General features: G+C 40.1%; 1 protein-coding gene across 1 annotated transcript; it reads right to left on the bottom strand.

The window, feature by feature from the left end:
* Window positions 1–8,003: 8,003 nt before the first annotated feature.
* LOC148041742 (amino acid transporter AVT6A-like) lies at window positions 8,004–17,983 on the bottom strand. The gene is made up of 5 exons (XM_087681910.1): window positions 16,963–17,983; window positions 15,845–16,000; window positions 9,109–9,312; window positions 8,593–9,016; window positions 8,004–8,497 (listed from the first exon to the last, which is right to left on the bottom strand). Exons 1-5 carry the CDS (start codon window positions 17,414–17,416, stop codon window positions 8,329–8,331), a joined length of 1,407 nt encoding a protein of 468 aa, XP_087538036.1. The 5' UTR covers window positions 17,417–17,983; the 3' UTR covers window positions 8,004–8,328.
* Between the last annotated feature and the right edge of the window lie 5,731 nt (window positions 17,984–23,714).

The following is a 23,714-nucleotide window of genomic DNA, read 5'->3' on the forward strand; positions in this document are numbered from 1 at the left end:
AAATGTCTCTTTTGATTGTTATGCAAATTATTCATGTTAATGGGCCACATTGAATGCAATCATATACAATGTTTTTATTGGTCAATATAACTGTATAGACTGAAAATTAAGAGAGCACGATGCAACATGTTACTCTAGCACTAATCATTATTTGTTATAGTTAAGAAATTCTATGAGATTAACTTGGTCCATGAATTGGTTTAGGGATTTTTGGTTTTTTTCATTCTAAGTTTTTTGTGGAAATGAAGCATGAAAGATAAATTTTGATAAAAAATATGCTCATTTTGTGCTTCCCTATTGTATGTTAGAAGTGTGTTGCCTGCATATGCAGAAGCAATGGCGAAAAGAATGGTCAATGAGCCATGCTTTGATGCAAACGTCTTAGAGCCACAACGAAGGCATTGTGTTTTTGTGAATGATGAGTGCAAATCCATGTGAAGTGGATGAGGACATTGAGGCTACCGGTATATTTTTCATGTATCATGAAGAATAATTGAGTGAAACTTGTTTTCTAGTGTTTCTCTTGAGTTTTCCAAAAATGATATATGTAAGAAAAGTTTCTTGTTGCTATGGATTTGGAATTCCCATTTGCAAAACTAATTTTTTATGGTTTATGTATATTGGATTATGGAATGTATATGGTTCTACAAAATGTAAAATTCGATCAAAATAACGTGATATGTACATCCATAAAATGCAAAACTATTTTCTATAATATGCTAGCCAAACTCATTTCAATATGAGGGAAAGACCAAGTTTTTTGTTGCTATAGTTTTGGAATTTCATATTTCTACCTCATGTGCTTTGCCAAAATGTGCACGACTCTATCTCATGTGCTTTGCCTCATATTGCTCGGTTTCTTCATCTCGCTTGAAAATATTTGCTCAATAGGAAAAAGGGAAGACTCCTTGATACTAAGGTGGGTACCTTGGAAGGCAGAGTTTAAAAAATCTTAGAGCCCAACCATGGAGGTGCATGTGAATGCCATTTTGCTTTTAAAACCACTATGCAAAAGAGCTTAATGAAGGCTATGTATGGTCATCTTTGTGGAGAGATGTTGGCTTGTGGTGCAGGACGTGCTTGCAATGTTAATAGATGGAGAAAAAGTTCTAAAATTAGAATTAATACATGTGTTTGTTTCTTTTGAGATCTTTGAAAAATAGGGTATTGATGTAATTGGACCACTGTTTATGACTACTAGCCATAAAACCAATGTTCCTACTACAGTGGATTACATGTCTAAATGGGAAAAAGCACATGCTATTCAACAAGTCAATGAAAAACAAATTTCAAAGTTTACATATGATGATATTTACTAGAGGTACAATGTACCTTTGGAAATTGTATCTGAGGCCACTTACACACCGCACAGTGGACTGCCATTTCATCAATGAAAAAGTGTCCATCAGTGATGTATCACATTTTTACAAGACGCCATATTCAAGGACGTCGGACACTTTTGGGCGGGGGATCTCCCCCATCCTAAAAATCATCCATGCCCAACAAATTGCACGACAAGTTATTTACATTAAAAAAATGTAATGCACCTACTAACAACAATTGAACCTCTGCCAATAGGTGTGTCATAACCTTAATACTACTTGATCACCCTTCCTATTGTGTAAAATCTATCCATAGTTTAGTGTAAATGCAAGATAGGATGGATTGCACACCACCCTAGCCATCGGGGGCAGTGTGCCTACCCTGATAATGGACCAAGATTTAGAGGAAAACTCATTGAGTATCTTTGTGACAAAATTGGTAGAAAACATAGACATACCACCTCATATTACCCTCAATGTAATGGCATGAATGAGCAGTTCAACAATGAGATGATCACTATGAGCATGAAAGGATATGGAACTACTTGGGACCCAAGGGTTTTGTGGGCTTATAGGGTTACTATTAAACAAGGGTTTTGTGGGCTTATAGGGTTACTATTAAACAAGGGTGAGATGATCACTATGAGCATGAAAGGATATGGAACTACTTGGGACCCAAGGGTTTTGTGGGCTTATAGGGTTACTATTAAACAAGGGACCCAATTCTCTCCATATCATTTGGTTTATGGAAAGGAGGCCTTGCTTGCTATAGAAGTGGAAATACTTGTAGTCAAAGTGCTAATGAAACAAATGGAGAAAGAGGGAACAATTTACAAGAAAGCTTACTCAACTTATAGGATATGCAACTAGATCGGTTGCAAGTACAAGAACACTAAAAGGATATATATGAGAAGAACCAAAAGGTGGCCAATGAGAAAATCGACTAAAAGAAAACAATATGATCTTGTGTTAAGTTATGATAGTGCTTTGGACAATACTTTCCAAAGAAAATTCTAGTTGAAGTGGCAAGGATCATTTCAAGTTCATCAAAAATACGCAAATAATAGCTTATCAACTAAAAGACCTTGATAGAACACTCCACAAGGAAAGGCTAAATGGTTACTCAAGACAAATTTTGCCTAGTGATGACTTGACCAATGCAAGATAATGATGAGGACCAAAGCACAAGTGATATTTGCTAGGATTTGGAAGAGGATTACAATATTGCCGAGCATGACTAGGGGGGATGTTTTTTTTTTCATATTGCCAAGCATAACTATGCTCTAGTAGTTAGCCATATGTGTGTGTGCGTGTGTGTGCATGCATACAAGTCTTACAAATATTTTAGTTTTCCATATCTTAACAGCCTTCCTATTTCTTAAAACCAAGACTATATTATATGTACAAGGATCCTTTCCTTGACTAGCAAAAGAAGTGTGACAATATGTAAATGTATAAATGTGCAAATTCAATGGAAATACTTGTTTGATGCCTATTGCACAAGTTTAATTGTTTCAAAGTTTCAATTCGTTTTGTTACTAACACTCATGTAATGGGTACATCACATCCTCTTCATCTTAGAGAAATTGAGATGTTCTCTTCTCAAAAGGGACTAGGGATATTCTTTTTTAAAGATAGCTTCATCTACCCACATAACATCTTCTTTAGGATAATGTTTCCATTGTACAAGGCGTTCTCTTAAATTTTGGCTTCTAAAAGATTTCCCCCTTGTCTTGAGGATATTCTCCACTTATATTTTGAGAATTTCTTAAGCTGGCATTTCTATTTTCTCATCATCTAGTACATGTTGGGGATTAGATATATACGGCTTTAGTAAGCTCACGTGGAATATTTTGTGTATCTTGAGATGGGATGGCAATTTAAGCTTATAGGCTTTCTTTTCCATCACTTGGATCACTTCATAGGATCCACAATACCTCAAACTAAGCTTCTTGTATTTACCCAAGGATAATGAGCTCTTCTCAAGTCTCGCCCTTAGGAAAACCATGCCTACTTCATTGAAGGTATTGACAATTCTTTGGGGATCTCAGGACTTTTTTGGGTCTTTAAAATCCATTGATGTCATGATAAATGGCTTGAACTCGTTGGTCCATCTCTTCAAGTATAAATTTAGAAGCTTCTACCTTGAGAGCGGGGTCTCAAAAATTCACTGGGGTCTAATATTCTTATCCATATAAAGCTTGGATCGAGGACATCTTGAGTATCTATTCGTAGGCAACATTATAGATGATGTCCACAAGAGGTAGATGCTCAATTCACTGTCTCAATTGTCCATCCAAATAGAATCTTAAGATGCCTCTAATGATTTATTCACCCTCTCAATTTGTCCATCAATTTGTGAATGATTAGCATTTAAAAATCTACTAATAGTATGTATATATGGTTCATGATGGTTTGGACAAGCAAGCCTTAGGTGCTCTCTCTCTCTCTCTCTCTCTCTCTCTCTCTCTCTCTCTCTCTCTCTCTCTCTCTCTCTCTCTCTCTCTCTCTCTCTCTCTCTCTCTCTCTCTCTCGCAGCAAGGCCTCAGTCCCACATGACATTGTGCGAGCAGAGCTTGCCACACCGCCCATGCTAGTCGAGGCATTATTTCAAACAGTCTGCTTCCTACACAAATTTCAGGATATGGACAAAGATCGCACTGCATATAGAGCATATATGGCATCTCAGGAGATGACTCGAGCGGGGGATACCACATCATGGTATGCACAGACTAGAGCTTGGTTTGACAGACATGGGCTGGACATTGATAGACTCCCACCTCTTCTATATGATACTCAAGCTCCCACTTACACCCTCTCTCTCTCTAAGAGGAACAGAGTCATCAGACAGGAGATATGGCATATTTATATACAGAGGACATGGGTCAGCCCTGCACAGCCACTGTCATCGAAGATGGCATATTATTATACACAGTTCTTGAGCATATCATAGCAGGGATTCATAGAGATTCCGAGAGATATGCAGATCTATATGCCACATCGATTGAGAGTTCTTATTGGACAGCTCAGGGTATCATCACATCAGCTTATGATTGAGAGTGGCAAAGCCAGTGGCATCCCATGAGAGGAGAGGATATGCCCCCTTTGCAGATCAGAGGTGGAGAGTGAGGAGCATTTTGTTCTCAAATGCCCGGCATACTCAGAGTTGAGATCTAGATACACATTGAGCAGCTCACTTCAGGGATGTATGACTGATATGGATCAGAGATCATTTGGCCATTTTCTGGGAGAGGCATGGCACATCAGAGAGCATAGCACACAGCGGGTCCCAGTCAAAGAGGGGCCCACCTAGACGACTATTACACAATTCTTTCAGACAGACAGAGTGAGAGCTACTGTACCAGCCTCCAGCTAGACCTCCGAGCTCACATTACAGCAGGTTGAGGACCAGCGTACACGACGCCGCATGAGGATCCGTGGGTTTCGGACCCCATAGCCACACCGACAGGAGATCCGGAGGATTCTTGATCTACATCGACAGTAGACTGAGATCCGACGACACTCGACACATTGGATCTCAGACCTCTAGTTTGCTCTCTCTCCACCGCCGATGTACCACATCCTACATCCAGGAGGGATCACCTGCTATTAGCGACTTCGACGACTGCTACTACATCCCAGGATAGTATATCTCCCTGCATCTGTTACATATACACATCGCACCACTTTATCATAGCCGACAGTTGTTCCCCTATCATAGCCGACATTTGTTCCCCTTTTGTAGCCATTATCTGGAGTACCAGAGCTACATACGCACATACACATACACAACACTTATCACACTCACAGCACCGTATTTTCAGTTTTCAGTTTTTAGCTTTTCATTCAACACTTTTATTTTGGATAGCTGGACCTCATCAGTTGTATCACAGTTTGTCTCATAGGCCAGTTTTGGTCTTTAGAAGACATTAATATAACTCTCTCTCTCTCTCTCTCTCTCTCTCTCTCTCTCTCTCTCTCTCTCTCTCTCTCTCTCTCTCTCTCTCTCTCTCTCTCTCCGTGTGTGTGTGTGTGTGTGTGTGTGTGAAGGTGAAGTAATTATCTAGATGTGACTGTCATGATAATAGTTAGATGGAAAATTTAAGTAGGTACACATTAAATGCCCAAAATGACTAAAATAAAAAAGAGCTTGGAATATAGTTCAAAAATGAATTAAACAAGCCATACAAAAACTTTGTTATTCAATCTTAGTTTTCAATTTTATAGGTTAAAGAGTTAAGACATATATTAAGGCTTTAGAATATATTATATTAAATCTATTACTTATAGTTAATATTTAATTTAACAATCTACTCAACAAGTTAGATGTACGTTTGTGCATGTGCAACAATTGGGTATATCTACAAGTTATATATGTAAGGGTGTCAATATGCATATGAATATATGTTTGAACTCATAACAATCCATAGCTTGGTCCCCTTAAGTTCATTATGTTGTCTCACAAAATTGGCTTTATTATGGAGACCACCAAAAACAAAGGTGGATTGATGCACCCCTTACATATGGATCTTCCATGGCTCTAGGGTGTACAATAAGCCTAACTTCCTAAAAGCATAATTGATTTTTGCATTGAGGCAATAAGTTTTGTTATATTCCTCTTGGCTCTTAGTATTTGCAACTCCCCTTTAATTTCTTTATGCCATCCTATAAGGTCTCCAACTCAAAAAATGGACACACAATTCAATTTGCTCATATTCCTTAACAAATTGCACTTTTGAATCTAGGGTCCTTATAGAGGATGCATGTTCAATGTTCACAAAAAACATTATTGGTAGCACATACCAAAAACTTCAACTCAAACCGTTGGATGTATTTTTCAATCAAATTCCATGTATTTGCCATTTTTACACAACTAAAAACTACATAAAGTTTGAGGTTTTAAACTTTATTCTTTAAAATTTGAAGGTCTTTATGAAAGTTTGGCAATTCATTTTCCATTAATCCTCAATATTTCATGAACATGTGCATGTTTCTCACTTTGCCCTTGCACCACCTTGACTACATGCTTGACAACTTCTACTTCTTTCATGGCAACTTCAAATGCATGTACTTAAGTTGCGCCATTGTTCATAAGTTGTTCAATGATTGTCTTGCAATAGATTATTTCCTCCATATGTTGCTTGAGCCAGGCTTTCCTTGTCGAAGGGGGTGAATTTTCAATTGAATGTCATCCCACTAAGATTGCTAAATCCCATCTCTCTTCCTCAAGTGGCAATGGCCACTACAAAGGTCATCTTCTTGGAAAGGGGATAAATGGATTATTGAAGGTAAACCATACCCCCCCACCTTCGCCCTCTTATTATTGATAATGTTAGGGATGCTTGCCCACCACCCATATCTAGCCCCTTGCATGTAGCTATATTGATCAAAGGGGAGAGGTAGGCTACCAATATTGAGAAATCTAACCATGTTGTATGCATGCTTAGATGAGCAACATTTCCACCTAACTGGTTACTGTGTGTGTGTGTGTGTGTGTGTGTGTGTGTGTGTGTAACATTTAAAACCCTTTAAAATGACTATGCAACCTCTAGTAAATGCCTTAAATGTCCTAACAATAAAGTTGTAGTACTATACTTATTTTAGGGTGCTGCACTTCTAAAAGATGGAGAAAGTGCAAAAAGTGCACTACAACATATTCTTGGATGCCATCTGGTAGTTCTGGGAGCGACTTGAAGTGGTGTAAGGCATGGGGGTTGATAGCTTGGCGGCCACCAAAATATTGACTTTATCAAAACAATTGTAACGAATGAGACAAATCAAAACATTGCAACATGATCGGTATCTCTTTATATGGACTTTGTCTGTTTGCCCTACATCAGAGGGCTATGTAGAGAGCTCGTTCAAGCCAAGATGAGATGCCCTCTCAACCTGGTTAGGGTGAGATATGTTCAATCCAGATGTATAATGCCTTAAGTGTTTTAGTACAATGCATGTAAAAGCCATGAAGCATCAATACTCCATAATTGTTTGTCCTTAGAAAGGAAGCTTGAGCAACCAACCTTCTCAAGGGGATTGGTACTTGGGAATGATTACGACTGTGAAACACAAGTGTTTCGAGCATGCACTTTATGAGAGAATTCTAAACCCTTGCTGGAGCTATTGCATCTCTTACATGGACCTTGGATCACAAAGACCCACAACAAATGTGTGGGCACCTCACTAGCAACCTGGGCCTTCAAATCGAACACTAGTAATCATGTGATACAAGAGAATGCACAATACACATAACTAAGCAACCCACGAGGGGGTATTGTAAAAGATCAAGAATCAAAGTCAGCCAGGCATATAGACACTGTCTCTTAAGCTGGATCGAAGAAAGCTGGAGCAGCCTCAGCATTGAGTTGGCTCCATAGAAGTCCAGTTGAAGCATTTGAGCAGAAAAGTTAGCTCCAAAGAAGCTGAGTTCCTTTTAGATTCTTGGAGACCAACTTCCCTAAGAACTTATTAGGAAGATATATTCAATATTGCATTCGGAACTTTCACAGCCTGACTCCCATGACTTCACCAATGATCCACATCAGGAAGTTCACAGAGCACTTACAACAGAGAATGCAGTATCCCCTTGGGTTTAAGTACCCAGTAAGAACGATAAGCAATCGGAAGTGTTGTAGCTTCAGACGCCATTGACTTGCTTGGATTGCATAAAGGAGACAGGAGGGGTAATTATTGATGTATATTTGTATATAATAGCATCATACAAGAAATAAGGATCCAAACTAAGCTTACAACGAACAAGTTGCCTTGTCAGAGTGTGCTGCTTTAACACGCCCTCTTAGAAACTATGCAGTAAGGGCAATGGCCCCATTTTTCAGGATTATTCCATATATAACATTACTGCTGCTTACTAAATGTAAACATCGGTGGTTGTACAATGATTTTTTTTTGTGGCTGTGCTATCTAAAGACTACAACTGTGTAAGGTTTATCACTGCAGAGTGTGAATTTCTACATTAATTGAAAGTATAAAGCAGTTCCTTAAAGGTCCGTCAAGTCCAGCTTGAGGTAGTACCAACAGGCCCTGAAGGGGAGGAGCTGTCGCTTGTAAACAGGCTAATGAGGTCACTTGATATGGCAACCACACTTGACACCACAGCTAGAATCACCATGAACCATGAAATATATCTCTCTCTTTTGGTTGCGATTTCGTGAACATCTCTGCAAGAACATGGTATAATTTATAAGCAAACAGAGCCGCTTGAAAGTGCCTTGTACTTGGGATTCTACTTAAGAAGAGTTTAAAAGCAAATTACCTTAAGCAAATGATGCCAGGAAATATAAAACCGAGGCACACAGCTGCAGTGGATCCAGTAAATTGGAATGCAGCATAGATATTTGGTACCAAGTAGGCACCCATGAAGATTACACTCATAATTCCAGCAGTCACAAGCACAAATCGCCGGGTGTCAGTGGAGATGGGTGCAGAAGCTGGGAATAGAAGGCCATCTAGATTCAGACGAAGTGTAAAGTGGAGCAAGGGGAAGACGAGCAAGAGGTGAAGGGCATAACCAACACGGACAATGTCACACAGCACAGTGCTATATGGGACTCCCAGATCTTCATCAAAATTTGATAGCACATCGTCCACTACATAAATACACGTTGTCACTGCCAGAGATATCCTTACCACACCCTGGGAATCTGATGGATTCTCAAGCTCATTCAGTACTGGATGAACTGCAAATACATCCAGACAGATTTGAGGTCAGCTTGAAGGCCAATCAATAGGGAAATATTATTTCTCCTCAAAAGGAACTTGATTGTACTACCAGATTGATGGCATATGTATGCAGTCACGACAACAGGAATAACTGCAAACAGCTCAAGTACAGACTCTCGATCCGTAATATCCGGAAACATTCTTGGTGTATTGACATGTCCTACAGCAATCTTTGCGACTGTGATGACTGCCATCACAATGACAAACATCACAGCTAGTGCCACTGACAAGGCAGATGAGAGCCGCAGAGAATCTGAAATCCAGAAGGCACAAAAGTTTCCTTGAATTTCTGTTTCTTCAATTTCACCACCTTGCTTGAAAGACAGCTTCAGCACATATACAATGCCCACAGTTAGAAGAAATATGACTTGGCAAATGTAAAGCAGGTCTTGCATATGGATCCGTGTTACTGGATAACCCCTACCTCTCTCACTAAACCCTTAATTTTTTTTAATCATACAATGACAACTTACCAGCGAGTGTCAAAATATCCATCACCCTTCCCAAAAACAACTACCAGATCACCTCACAAACAACAGGCACATCCTCAACTGAATGTTGCATACAAAACAGAATGAAAGCACCTCCATAACCTATAGATTCTATCCAGTAATAAAAGCCTAGGATTGTCAACTGGACATTGATCAAACATGGTCTTGAGTAAAAACTAGTCTAGCATCTTAAGAATAGCCTGAGTCTTAAATATGGAATTAAGACAAGACCAAGAAGAAGTAGAAAATTGGGTAAAAATTTACCTTGACATCGGTAGGTGTGAGTATAGAAAGATGTGTTCAGAATTTATGTTTGAAGGTTCAATGCATGGCTAATGCCTCAGCAGCCACATTGAGGTAAACCTTTCAGACTAATTTGGCACCATCAACCTTCTCGCTCTTCCCTCTTAGCAACACTCTTGCAAACAGGGGGCTAATTGGTGCAGTCTATGTGCTTTACATTCAAAACCAATAATGGCATTACTGTGAAGCATAATGAAAACACCCTTTGTGTTTGATTTTTAAGTTCAGGACATGGCTTGTAACTCAAACCTTTTGACACACTGAAACCTTCTCACTCCTCATTCTTTACTTGCTCCTCAACAAAGATACAAGCAGACATGATGAAGCAACAATTACAAAACTAGTGGAGCTGTCAATCTCCTCACATTTGGTGCTGCTTGGTGCAGTCTGCCTAATACAGAGCGTTCCTAAATCTTTGAGAAATACATTCCTCGAAACTCTTTGATACGCACAGCTTATCAGGAGAAAAAGTAAGTTAAAGCTGCTAAAATGAATTTATATCTTCAACCTTCTCACTTTAGAAGTCTTGTGAGGAAATCTCGGAAATGAAGGCGCACACTAGTGAGGGATGAAAAGCGAGAACACTTTACTCCTAATCCTCCAACAGTGTTTCATTTCTCTGAAGCCATACTTTCAAGTCTTTGTTGTTTAGACTCAAAGAAGTAATATGACATGCTTTATTTAGTGATAACTAATGAACAATTAACAGCCACAGTCTAGCATCTTCAAAATCCTAGCTCTTCCCACTTCCAAAAACTCTTGTAAACGTTCAAATGGATGAGGTCTATCATCACAGTTCAGAGATACATGATAACAGAGAATGAAATGCGGTTAAGCTTAACACAAGCTCTAGAGGTTTGGGAAAGCCCTCCACTTTTGACTGAAATTGCAAGGGTCAATTATTGGCTTCAGAACATGAAACATTTGATTGTGAATTTATTTCACGGTTTTCTTCAAGGATAGAAAATTCTAAATAGGGCATCATGGATCCTCAGTCCTGAAATTTGTGGATATCCACATGCAGGGATGGTAAGCTAAAAAAGGTGCATTGATGTAAAACCTTTCGTTAAGGTCATTGACAGCCCCAAAACTCAAATGCACGAGTGTGCTTCAATTTCCCATAACCAAAACCCTGAACTGCATCCCTTTTACCATCCACTCTACCCATGATTACCAGCTGCTACCACAGTTGTCGAGTACAAAAGGTACGATACAATATTGTACGGTACTAAATGGTACCTTAACATTTTATAAGATATGGTACGACAAAAATACATTTTCTTTTTTTTTAATTGAAATGTCATTATTTTGGACATGATGATAGAACGCATGCTTAATGCCAAAATAACAATGGCTAGGTCAACATGAAAAACAGTAAAAAGAAAGTCATAAAATGGTCAAAAAACAGTCAAAAACAGCTAGTTGCACCCCAACAGCCACTGCAGGAAGGGAGGGAAAAAGTTACCACGGAGAACATGACTTAGATCAATTTGACAATGTCCATAAAGGAGGCTTTAGAGGCAAACATACATCTTCAAGTATACTGGCTACATTGCCTTCTACTTCATTTGAGCATATTATCAGTACCAATCAGCCATGATTCCCACCCATCCCTCTCACTTCTCATCATAGTTTAGCTTATATTGCTTTTGCTTTCAATAGCTTAGAGTTAAATTCAACACTAGCATCCTCCACATTAGATTCACTTTTTTTAATGTTAAGTACGATAGCATGACAATCTTATGTTACCATTCCAAGTTTATTTCCATTTTAATTCCACATGTTACCTGCCCTCTAAATACTTCCACTTCATGCAGCAAGTATTTTGTTGCCCCAATTGCAACCCTTTTCCGAGTTCAAGTGCCAACTTTGCCATTACACAAGGCCGCATGACCAAATCCATAAAAAGGCCTCCTCCATATTTGTCCACTTCGAAGGGGGCTCTAGTATCCTCTTCTTGAAGAGAGAATCCAAAAGTGACAAAGACTCTCAAGAAGGGAAGGCAAGTCTTAAGAAGGGTGACACCCCTTCTTCAAATAAAAACAAAGAATCTAGACCTATATGGCAACGACTCCCTTAAAAAAATAGGGTTTGCACACACTACCATGCTTGGGTCGTGTAGGCGAGAAGTGTCAAAACAAGACCCACCATCTTCCACCTAGATCCACTCCACAACAGACCTAAATTGCACCTACTCACATTACTTTCACTTGGCAACCGCGAGGGGGTCCTCCCTCACTTGCACCTACTCCTATTCCTCCTAGAACCCACCCACCCTCAGTGGCACCTTGTCTAGGCTCACACATGGCTTCTCCTCATAATGGGGACCTTACAAGTTTAAGCAACTTGGGTCATTGGTGCCCTCTTTTGAGGGTGGACCATTGAGCATATCTAACAATACATTTTCAAATATGGTCCCCCAAAGTTCCTCACCTTCGGTCAAATCGCCAAAGTGCCCCCTCATATGGAAATAGACTAGAAGTAAAGACGGCTCTTTGTCTCACCTCTCATCATGAACTTACAAGGCAACCCATGTCCAAGATTTGAATCTACTAAACTTCATCAATATCTATAAAAAGCCATGCTTAGGCTCCACCATATTTACATAAAGATGAGGCTAGCATACCCTACCAAAATTTACACTCCCTCTTTGGCATTGGAGAGTCCTACAAAACCACCAGGGCTAGAAGAACGATTCCTTGGGGTCGTCGCAACTAGCTAGAATCTTTTGAAATCATCCAAGATAATGACAAGTCAAATGAGTCATTACTTGTCTTCTTCTAATTCTCTTTTTGTTTTCACAATGCTACTAGCTTCTTGTAGGCCTTGCAGAAGTGCCCCTTCTTGCCACAAAAGTAGCATTGACCCTTCTTCTCCTTTTGCATACCACCACTCTTTGAAGCACCTAAAGCACTTGAATGAGAGCTGAACAAAATGCCAACCTGCCCTATAATCATAAGAAAGCTTCATGCTCAAGTAGCATCAATGTCATGTGTTGGAAACTAACAAGAAAATTCAACATCTGCGCTCGTTTTCAATGTATGAGCTCATGAGGCAATTGTAACACCATCAAACACCAAAGGCAATTTATAGAGAGCAATCCCTATCAAATGAGCTTCAAGCAGAGCTGATGCAAGTTGCGAAGCTGATCCGGGATATGTGTCACTCGGATAATGAATGGCTGAATTGTATCAACTGCCTTAACCAATCATCCTACATAGCTGGTCATAGAAGATAACAGCTCGGAGCCTCATACATAAGTTGGAGCTTCTCCCATGCCTTGAGAGAGATATTACAAGAGGTAACCACTAGCAAGATTTCCTTTGAGATCCATCAAAGAAGCACGACGCATGCTTTGGCATCATTGTTGTCCCAATCTAGAACTACATCCTTAAAATTATTTTTGTCCCAATCAAATGTAAGAGGAGAGGGTTATTAGAGATGTAAGGTAGGCCTTAAAAGTATGTACCAGAGACGCTTCTACACAAACCACCCTTTGCTCACCACACTCCAAGTTAGATAGTCAAGGACTTTAACCTTGGGCACGACCAATTCAAACTAAAGACTAAGAGAAAGGAACTGAATGTGAAGTGAGTGTAGTGAATAGAGGCACAAGAACCAACACAATGTGAGCCTCGCCTTAGGTGTGTACATCAAGCTGAAAGAAAACGCAGAAAAGAGGAAACATAGTCAGGTAAATGTTGACGCCTGCCAAAAAAAGGTGAAAACAACTGCAAAACAAAAGAAGACATCAGCAACTAAGTGAAAAGGATGCTGAGATATTCTAAATGCAGGTGCAGCTATCAAAACACAGGGTACAACAATAAAAGTATAGGTTAGACAGCCAATAAACTGAAAACTGCAGCCCAGCTTTCAAATGATGCACACAAGCCAGCCAAATGACAACATCGGCAAAACACAAAGTTTTCAGCGGCTAAGAAAAGTGGATCAGACCTGAAACAGAAGTCAACAAAGGCAAACAGCCTCTGATACCATGTCACAAGAATGTGGAGCAACAAAAGCAAAGTAATGAAGCTGCCATAAACACAAAGAATTGAATAAAAGAACAAGAACACATTAACTCAGAAATAATGAGCTCAGGAAATAGAATCCATATACTAAAGCACAAGAGTGTGTACAAAGGCATGGGTTGTGGGCAACCAGCAAAGTGCTCCCAAACTCCCTCTCTCCAGCAGGATGCAGTATGCATGTATGAATGATGATGAGATGGAGGAGAGGTGGCCTACAATAGACAGAAATGGAACAATAAAGAAATCAGGTCAGCCAACCATAAATGATGCCAAAAATAAAGGTCAGCCAGGCTGAAGTATGCCGCTCTCACAGAAATGCAAAGAAGACAAATACAGTGCCCATACAGCCACGATATGTACATGGCTAACAGACAGCACCTTGAGGAAAAATGCAGAAGTCTAGATGTGTGTGACAGCAACAAAAGACTGCTAGAGAAGATGGGCAGCAAGCTGGAATAATGAAAACACAGTAGATTCTGAAAGTGCCGACTGGTGGGGCTAGCGATGGAACAGAGCCAAGGACAGAAAAATTAATGAGATAATGCTTTTTAGGACTGTAAAATGCCAAAAAAATAGGATAAATTGTTGTCAATTTCTAGGTGGCTTAACACCTATGTCATCTAAACAAATGATCCAGCCTCAGCTTTGCATTCCTAGATTTTTACCTTTGAAATCTTTGCTTCTACTTCATGAGCATTTGAAATCCAACATCGATGCTTGAGTTTAACTTTCTGATTTTCAACTTTTTCATATTTAATTACTTCGTGCCTAAAGCAACCCTGTTTATTCAAATCTGAGACCTTTTCCCATCTATGAACCCTAAACTTGAGCTAATTGTATTTTAGTCATAGTTAGGTCTAGCTAATTGCTTTCCATTCAAGCCCTTTACTTGTCCTTAGAGATTGCTTGGTTTTCAATCTATGCAATGGGCTTGGGGTGACTGCTTCTCTCCATCATACGGAGACTTGTCAAATGTTGGGGAAAATATTCAGCATAACCATGTCTCATGATGGAGGCATTTTGCCACTTTAAAATTATAATATTAGGTCTGCAATAGTCGTCAGGCATGCAAGTCTCTATGGGAATCATTAGCATGGAACTTGGAAGATTTGTGCCATACTGATGTGGTTGACCTCAGTGAGAACCTCCATGAGCTTTGTGCATTCTGTATTTTGTCAATATTATGAGCAATCTCAGGTATCAACATCCACTTTTGTAGATGTTATGAGCATTCTTGGGTTTCAACATCCCCCTTTGTAGATGATATGAGCATTTTTGGCTCCAGAATTAACCTTTTGTTACAAATAACAAAGGAGTTTGGCCTTTAGGGCCCTGGCTATGGATTCCAGGCATGATGAGCACCTACTTTTAGTTTTAAGACCTGTGTATGCATGCATATGTGTATAATGCAATTTGTTCAGGCTTAAAGAAATGCTCTATTTTTCATAAGCTGGCTCTTTAGTTGGATGTCCACCATATTTATCCAGGAGACTCACTGACAAGCATCGTGAATCTTCCAATGTATAGCAAGATCTTTTTGTAGGCCACCTCATTAAACTTGTAAAAGCCCCACTTACAGTAGTTCTCACAAATTCATGCTTGCAAGTCCAAAAGAATCTTAACTAAAAAATGGCCTTTTCGAGTAAAATCTAGTGCAACTAGATTTTATTTACTGATGATTAGTTATGAGTTTTTTGTTCTCAGACAAGTACGGCGTTTAAGGGTGTATTTATTGATAGTGGATCAATTGTCCTAACTTATTTGAAAATTAAAACATGTTTAATCTCAAGGGAGCCAACTGAAAACAACTTGGGATATGTGGATGAAGAAGCTGTTGCATATTATTGAAAAACTAAAATGTAAGGAAGATAAAATAGTGTCAAGATACTATCTAAAGAACCTCCCTACAAAATAACATTTGAACTACTGAAAAACAAAAATTCATATGTGAGAAGATTACCAACATGCTTGAAGGAGACCAATGGGATAAGGACAAAAAACGTTGTAAACAAGAAAACTGAAAGTCTAGAGTTCCACCAAGTTGAGCCTCCAGCCCATTCCTCTAACACTCCTGAATGATGAACACCTGAGGATGTTGTTCCAGATAAGACATCACCTGCATACACAAGAAAAATGATCTTGCATTCCTTGCAATTGATACAAATTCATATTTCACTAAGTCACCCTCAAATGATGTCTCAAAAAGTGTGATCTACAACCACAGGCTCTCCCTTATAATGCTCTAGACTCGAAACACAGTGTCAACTCACTGAAAAATGAACAATAACTCTTATTGGGCAACACAATCGTATTTTGAGTGAAACCCTTCATAGTAAACTAGATATAATTGCTTTGCTCTTGTAGGCTATTTGCAAACCCTCCCAAAATTTTTATCCACACATGTAATCACTCACACCATGATTTATACAACATTGGGATGCCAATACAGCAGTAGCTGACAAGATACCAGTTCAATGCATCCTGATCATCAATCTTGTAAGATCGGAGCTCTACATATATGACAGTCACTACAACATCAGTTGTTAATGGTTTATTCAGCTTGAGCTGCCCAACCTGTATCCTTTAGAATGACAGTCTCCAATGTTTGTATTTATGCTTCAAGCCCAGAAGTATGATTCCCTTTACAGGTAGGAGCTTGTTCATATTATCCAATCATCAATCACGAGAAACCTAGACAAATTTCCTCATCAATTGAATGTTTCACCATCCATCAAGTTCATTGGTCTTCGACATCATTCCCCAGTAATATGTGTGATGTAAATAAGCATTACCTTCCCTGCCACACTCAGTAATATAACCATGTTGCCATGCATGTGTTATAAAATCTTCTAGAGTACAGTGAGATTAACCCTGGACAATATGAGATAAAGGACAGCATGCATAGGTGATCCATGCCTTGCAACACTCCTAACACTTGCTAATATGACCATGCTGCCATGCATTTGTCATGAAATCTTCCAGAGTTCTGTGAGATTGACCCTGGACAATGCAACGATAAGGAACGAACTTTGTGATGATGCAAAGGCAGCATAAAATTCCGCATTAACAGCATAATACCTGTGATGATGAGGTAAACAATCAGGATACCCACGTTATTGAGAAGCACGCAAGATTGGAGAAGGATTCGACCAGCGCGACCATAGGAATCTGCCATGAGGCCACCATACGAAATGATCTTGCCAGACAATGAGAATTTGAGCATCATCTCTACTCCCGCATCGGCCAGCAATCCAACGAAGCCGATGATGAGGATGCCAGGTATTAAGCCCAGGGTCATGACGACAGCTGGGAGGCCCATGATACCAGCCCCGATAACAGAGGTGGTGAGGCTGAAGACTGCACTGCTGAAGGATGCACCGGTGTATCCGTCATGGATCTCTACAGCAGCATCATTCTTCTTCATAACGGTGGAGGTGGAGGGCAGCAGGGGAGTGGTTTCAGAGGGAAGTTTGGAGGACTTCTTGCGGCTTTTCTTGGGGGGAAGGGAAGGGGGTTGGGTCCCAGGTGCCATTGGGGAGTTGCTGGCAGAAAGATCAGAGGACTGGGATTGTACAGGCAAACAAACGCAAGACCTGCACAGAGAACCGGGGAGAAAGGGGACTGGGATTGTACAGACAATCAAACACAAGACCTGCAGGGAGAACAGGGGAGAACAGAGGACTGAGCTGAGTATACAAATACAGAGGGACTGCCACTAACTCTGAAGAGTGGATAGGGTATAAGTGAATTTGAATATCCAGACAGACAGACGGACGGACAGTAATTTTGTGGAAGGCAAAATGAGTGACTCAAACAGAAACAGAAACAGAGAGGGGGCTTATGGAAAGAATAGAAAGCTAAGAGGGTATATTGGACACACAGACGAGCAAAAATAGAGATGGTGCTTACGGAGAGAAAAAGCAGAGAAACACAAGAGAAAGCTACTTGGGTATAGCACATATACTGACGACAGAAGGAGTCACTCTCTCTGTGGGCTTGCAAAAGACAATGTGGGCACAGAGAAAACTCACAGACACGCTCCCAGCCCACCCCCGCCTTCTCTCTCTCTATCTCTCTCAGAGGGGTCTCTCTCATACACAGTTGCCACTCTCCCACCTCTCTAGGCGCGCAGAATCGAAGCAGGGCACTTTTATGTGACAAGAGAGAATATCATATTCGAGAGAGATGCAAGCTGAAGCCACCAAAGAAAGATTCTGTTCTGTTGCCCCTGAGACCTTTTTCTGTAGGTCCTTGCCACGTCAACCTTCCCTGGCTTTTTTGTTTTGTACAATCGGAAGACCAAGTATTGCCCCTCTAACCTTATTGGTTAATATATTCCGTCAATATTCTATTACCGATTTCAATCCCATCCACATCTCTCTCTCCGTGACCTTAACATGAACCCACTCCCTTGGTCGAGTCCTCTTTTTGTGTGTGTGCAAGCAAGTTCGTCTAACACCAACCTTGAAATGGATGCTCGATCTAGACTAAACATTAGGATCCTCTTAAGACTTATTGTGTGCAAGTTGGTCTAACACCAACCTTGAGTCATATGCTCAATATGCAAGTTGGTCTAACACCGACCTTGAGTCATATGCTCAATCTTTATAAAGCCTAAGGTGCTTAAAATACCTCATGGATTGTGCTTTACACGTCAATCAAGCTTTACCCAAGCCTTGCATTGCATGTGAGCGTCAATGTTTCAAAAATGACCATCTAAGTCTTCTACACATCTAGGCATTATTATTATTATTATTATTAAATAGTGCATACATCTACCTAGCCTAAACCCAAACCTACATTGGCATTGAAAGGATGACTCTAAATCTCTATATTTTTACGAGAGCTTCTTCTCTTTTTGCTTTAGAAACAAAAACATCTTGCTCTCCCTAGGTCCTCTCTCTAATTGTGGAATGATTGTGCTCTCTTTTCTAACCAACTTGGTGGTCGTGACGGTGTGCAACTTGATCAGGTAGGAGACCTTCAAGCACCTTGATGGTTGTCTACGCAACATGCAAGTACATGATAGGCCCCTCCACATGGCACCATGACTAGTAGGGTGGTGGTCAGCTAGCTAAAAGAACGATCAATATAGCATGTCTTTTAGAGAGGAGGGGTGGCTTAAAATAATGAGACAGAGGAGATGCTAATATAAACATGAGGTCGGCATTTGAAGGGTTATTTCTTTTGAGCATTGTCATGGATATGAAGTTGATGGTCCTCAAATATCAATTCCCAAGGGTTTGGGAGATGAAGTACAAGAAAAGGCTAGGGCCAAGACTTTTGTAGATGTCAACAAGGAAAACATGTTATTATGAGGATTTTTGAAGACATTAAAAATACATTTGCTACCTCAATTAGTAAAGTGGCAAAGCAAAGTTATCCACTTGGCAAGATGAAGCTTGAAGCTTGAGCCTCATTCCGTAAGTGCCTCTCTCTCTCTCTCTCTCTCTCTCTCTCTCTCTCTCTCTCTCTCTCTCTCTCTCTCTCTCTCTCTCTCTCTCTCTCTCTCTCTCTCTCTCTCTCTCTCTCTCTCTCTCTCTCTCTCTCTCTCTCTCTCTCTCTCTGTGTGTGTGTGTGTGTGTGTGTGTGTGTGTGTGTGTGTGTGTGTGTGTGTGTGTGTGTGTGTGTGTGTGTGTGTGTGTGTGTGTGTGTGTGTGTGTGTGTGTGTGTGTGTGTGTGTGTGTGTGTGTGTGTGTGTGTGTGTGTGTGTGTGTGTGTGTGTGTGTGTGTGTGTGTGTGTGTGTGTGTGTGTGTGTGTGTGTGTGTGTGTGTGTGTGTGTGTGTGTGTGTGTGTGTGTGTGTGTGTGTGTGTGTGTGTGTGTGTGTGTGTGTGTGTGTGTGTGTCCCACCCAGATCAAACCACCGTGGCTCACTCAATGGTACAACTAATGAAGTCAAGCTCCATGTTTTGGCGCACACACATGCTGAGCACCATAGGGAAGACTAATGCAAGGGCTAAAGAGAGTATTGCCCATGAGGATAAGGGCATAGTAGACTAAGAGGAGAAAGGCAAAGTGGTAGTCAAGTTGTCCTCTCAAGGATGCTAAAACTAGAGTTGATAAGCATATATGGTGGATGCACTTTTATGTCAAGGAGGAGGAAGTGTGCAAGTGGAGATAGCAAGGGATGGGTCTCACTTGTAACACCAACACATGGACTACCACAATCTAGCTTGCCATCATGGACCTCTAGGGCCCCATGCCTCACATTCCATGCTGTCACAATGGCTCCATAGTTTTTGAGATATTTGAAATCTCTATGCCAAATTATTTATATTATGGCATACTTTGTTCCTTTAATGTTGATGCGCATTTGTCACAGTGTGTGAGGAAAACCTATGGTACAATTTAGTATCCTTGTAAGATACAACTTTCCTTAATTATTTGTTGAAGGAACATTATGTATAGCAAAGCCATTACACTAGAAAGAATTATTGCTTGCTCAATATATTAGCATATCTATTTCACATGTTCTTTTCTATAGTAAAGTAAATATTAAGCTTATTACACTGTAGATAGCCATTGCTCATCTTGATTGATTTTGTGTTACTAAATTCCTCCACTCCATTACCCCTACTCACATCAAGCACAACCACATGTTTATTAGTGGGAAGGTTTGATGACAAGGAGGAGCACTAGAAATTGAAATCTATAATATGATCTTCAAGTATGACATTTTGATAGTTTTGAGTTCTCAAGTAACAAATTTGTGATTGGCAAATGGAAGTAGTTTTATTTCAACATGTTGATCACATAAGATTCTCCTTGAGTACTTCAACATATCGATCACATAAGATCTTCTCTAAGTATTGTATTAATCCCACAAGATTCTACCATAAGATTCTCTCTAAGCATTGTATTAATCCCATAAGATTCTCTCTAAGTATTGTATTAATCCCACAAGATTCTCCTTTAGTATTTTATTAATCAAAACCTTGCTTACCATGTGGAAAATTTTCAATAAGCAAAAAGCAATCCATTGAGAGAGACTTTAGTTTAAAGTTGCAAGAGAGGCACACACACACAAAGAGAGAGAGAGAGAGAGAGAGAGAGAGAGAGAGAGAGAGAGAGAGAGAGAGCACATGCATATAAGGATGTGCGTGTGCGCGCATGCCCGCACGCATGCATGCATGCTCCTTTCTTGAGAAGATGTTGGCTTTTGCGAAAAGCGAAAGCCTAACGAATGTCAAATGTGAAGCTCCGCACCTTATTAAAATCATATTAGCATATTCTCCTAAAAAAAATAAAACAAACCCCGAGCTTTGATGTTATTATTGATGAATTTTGCTCACACGCATGATATCAATGGAGTGAGTAAGTGTGGCCTATTTCAAATCCTCTCTATATTAGTCTCAAGGGCTAGGTGGTCTTCAATTGTTCGTAAGTGATGATATGTTTGTAGGTGTTTGTTTTGATATAACATATTTTACAAACTAGGAAGGGGGAGTGAATAAGAGGCTTTACTTTCCAAAATATATGAATAACATAGGAGAATGCATGAATTTATGGCACATTCAACTTGTTCAATTATGAAAGGAAAATGTGCATATTAGTAGCCTTTGTATGCTTTGATGTAACATTTGATGTATCTTTTTGGCCCTTTGCAAGTATACAAGCATGTCATGCTTGATGCTGGGAGTAAAGTGGTATACATGTAATAGACTTGAATAGAACCATGCATTCTCAACAACTCCATTTCTCAAAGCTACTAGTTGGATAATTGTATCAAGATACAAAAGAGAGAGAGTTTCTCAAAGCTACTAGGTTGGATAATTGTATCGAGAGAGAGAGAGAGAGAGAGAGAGAGAGAGAGAGAGAGAGAGAGAGAGAGAGAGAGAGAGAGAGAGAGAGAGAGAGAGAGAGAGAGAGAGAGAGAGAGAGAGAGAGTCAAGGGGGGTGGGGGAGGGGGAGGGGAGTGAAGACCATCTTACTATGGCTTGGAAAGGCTTATGGCTCTCATGGATCTCCACATAACATGTTGAGATTCATACATTTCAACCACAAGGCTCCGCTTGTCTTCACTAGGTCGCTATTGCATCTGCATGCTTGCATGTATGCTTGTATTATGTATTGGTGCACATCAACTTCTACATCTGTGCAAGAAAATGTAGGTTATATGCACATGTTTCTTTTTTAGAGAGAGAGGGGGGGGGGTGGGGGAGAGACTATGTACCTTTGCACAAATCGTGTACATGGACACTCGTGAGTCCTTTGTATATTTTTTATTTACTCAATTACACTTGTGAGACTTTGGACTGATCAAGTCAAATCTCTTGAGCCTTTTCTTCATGTACATTCTTATACACAAATTTGGAAATGGTTGTTTTTTAAAGGTTTGACCATTTAGCTAAATATAAGGTGGGCTCAAACTTCATTAACAATATATAAACAATCACAATTATTAAAGTGGGTTGGATATAGAAGGAGTTGTCAAGTATGCCATAAACACATGTGTGCATGCATATTAACCTCAAGAAGTAGCAAAGCAATGAAGGATGCAAAGTCATGGTGTCGGAACTTATTTTTGAGAAGTCATTATTTTCCACAGTTCATTGTATTAATCTATACACTGCTCATCCACAAGAAGCAATTGTAATTTAAACTTGTCCATTACTTGCAAATGCAAAAACATAAAAATTTTGCAAAGATTTACTAAGAGATGAGCTTAGTCCCATGCCAATTCCAATATCACCTAGAATTACAATTAGAAAATTTGCAATGGATGAGAAGGTTGCTTGTCAATCTATATTCATTTTTCTCTAGATTGTGTCCACAAAATGTCAAGTGCATGTAAAAAGGAAAGGATCGATTGGCAAAGGGTAGATGGTGCCTAATTTGAGCAGGAAACCCTAAAGTCAAACCCTATGCATAAGGGTGAAAATTTGAATAGAGAGCTCATTCTTGTGTGTGCAATATTTGAGACTAGCTAGTCTTCTTGCTTTTATCTATCCTCTTGTGCACCATTGGTTGAGAGTGATGGAGAGTAAGAGTCAGAATGAGAGCTTGCATGAGGGACTTGGAGAGTGAAACTCTTCCTCTCTTCTTCCCCTTTAGCTTCCATAGCTTGGAGGGTGGGAAGTAGAGTGGGACGTTGAGAGTAAGAGGGGAAGGGCAAGAAGGGAGCTTTTCGAGTGAGCTTTTCTGGGCAACATCCATTTCTTGTTCCACATATTCCACTTATTCCTCCTATTCTCTTGTGCACATATCAAGCACCACTACCGCCCCTACTGCCACCACCACCACCACCACCACCACTACTGCTACCACTATCACCACCACCACCTCTACCACCGCCTTCACTGCCACTGTTATTACTACCTCCACCACTACCGTCCCCTCCCATGTTTCTCCCCCCATGTTAATTAAGGTCTCTCTCTCTCTCTCTCTCTCTCTCTCTCTCTCTCTCTCTCTCTCTCTCTCTCTCTCTATCCCCCATCTTCCACCAATTATTCTCTCTCTATTTTCTCTCCTCCCCATATCTCTCTCTCTCTCTCTCTCTCTCTCTCTCTCTCTCTCTCTCTCTCTCTCTCTCTCTCTCTCTCTATTGGCAACTTCTCCCTTCTCCCTCTCTTACACTCACCTTCTCTCTTGCTTGCTCTCTCTCTCTCTCCTTGTGTCACTCACAAATACATATACACCCACTCTCTCTATTCCTCTTTCCTTTCATCCTCTCTCTCTCTCTCCTTCCCCCCTCTCTCTCAAATATAGTAACTAAATAAAGCAACTAATGAATATTAGATCAAAGAGCACTAGACCAAATAAGCAACTCCTCTCTTTCTCCCCCTCTTACACACACACACACACACACACACACTCTCTCTCTCTCTC

The sequence above is a fragment of the Lygodium microphyllum genome, chromosome 1 (genome assembly GCF_053477565.2).
Source record: "Lygodium microphyllum isolate KBCC chromosome 1, Lygodium_microphyllum_v1.1.10, whole genome shotgun sequence".
Classification (NCBI taxonomy): Eukaryota; Viridiplantae; Streptophyta; class Polypodiopsida; order Schizaeales; family Lygodiaceae; genus Lygodium; species Lygodium microphyllum.

What these genes read in the sequence shown, in the direction of transcription:
- LOC148041742 (XM_087681910.1), bottom strand. Translation starts at nt 17,416, where the DNA reads ATGGCACCTGGGACCCAACCCCCTTCCCTTCCCCCCAAGAAAAGCCGC. An exon ending in GGTCTCCTTCAAGCATGTTG is followed by an intron (nt 9,313 to 15,844) that starts GTAATCTTCTCA and finishes TCTGGATTTCAG; the next exon opens with ATTCTCTGCGGCTCTCATCT. An exon ending in ATACATATGCCATCAATCTG is followed by an intron (nt 9,017 to 9,108) that starts GTAGTACAATCA and finishes ATGTATTTGCAG; the next exon opens with TTCATCCAGTACTGAATGAG.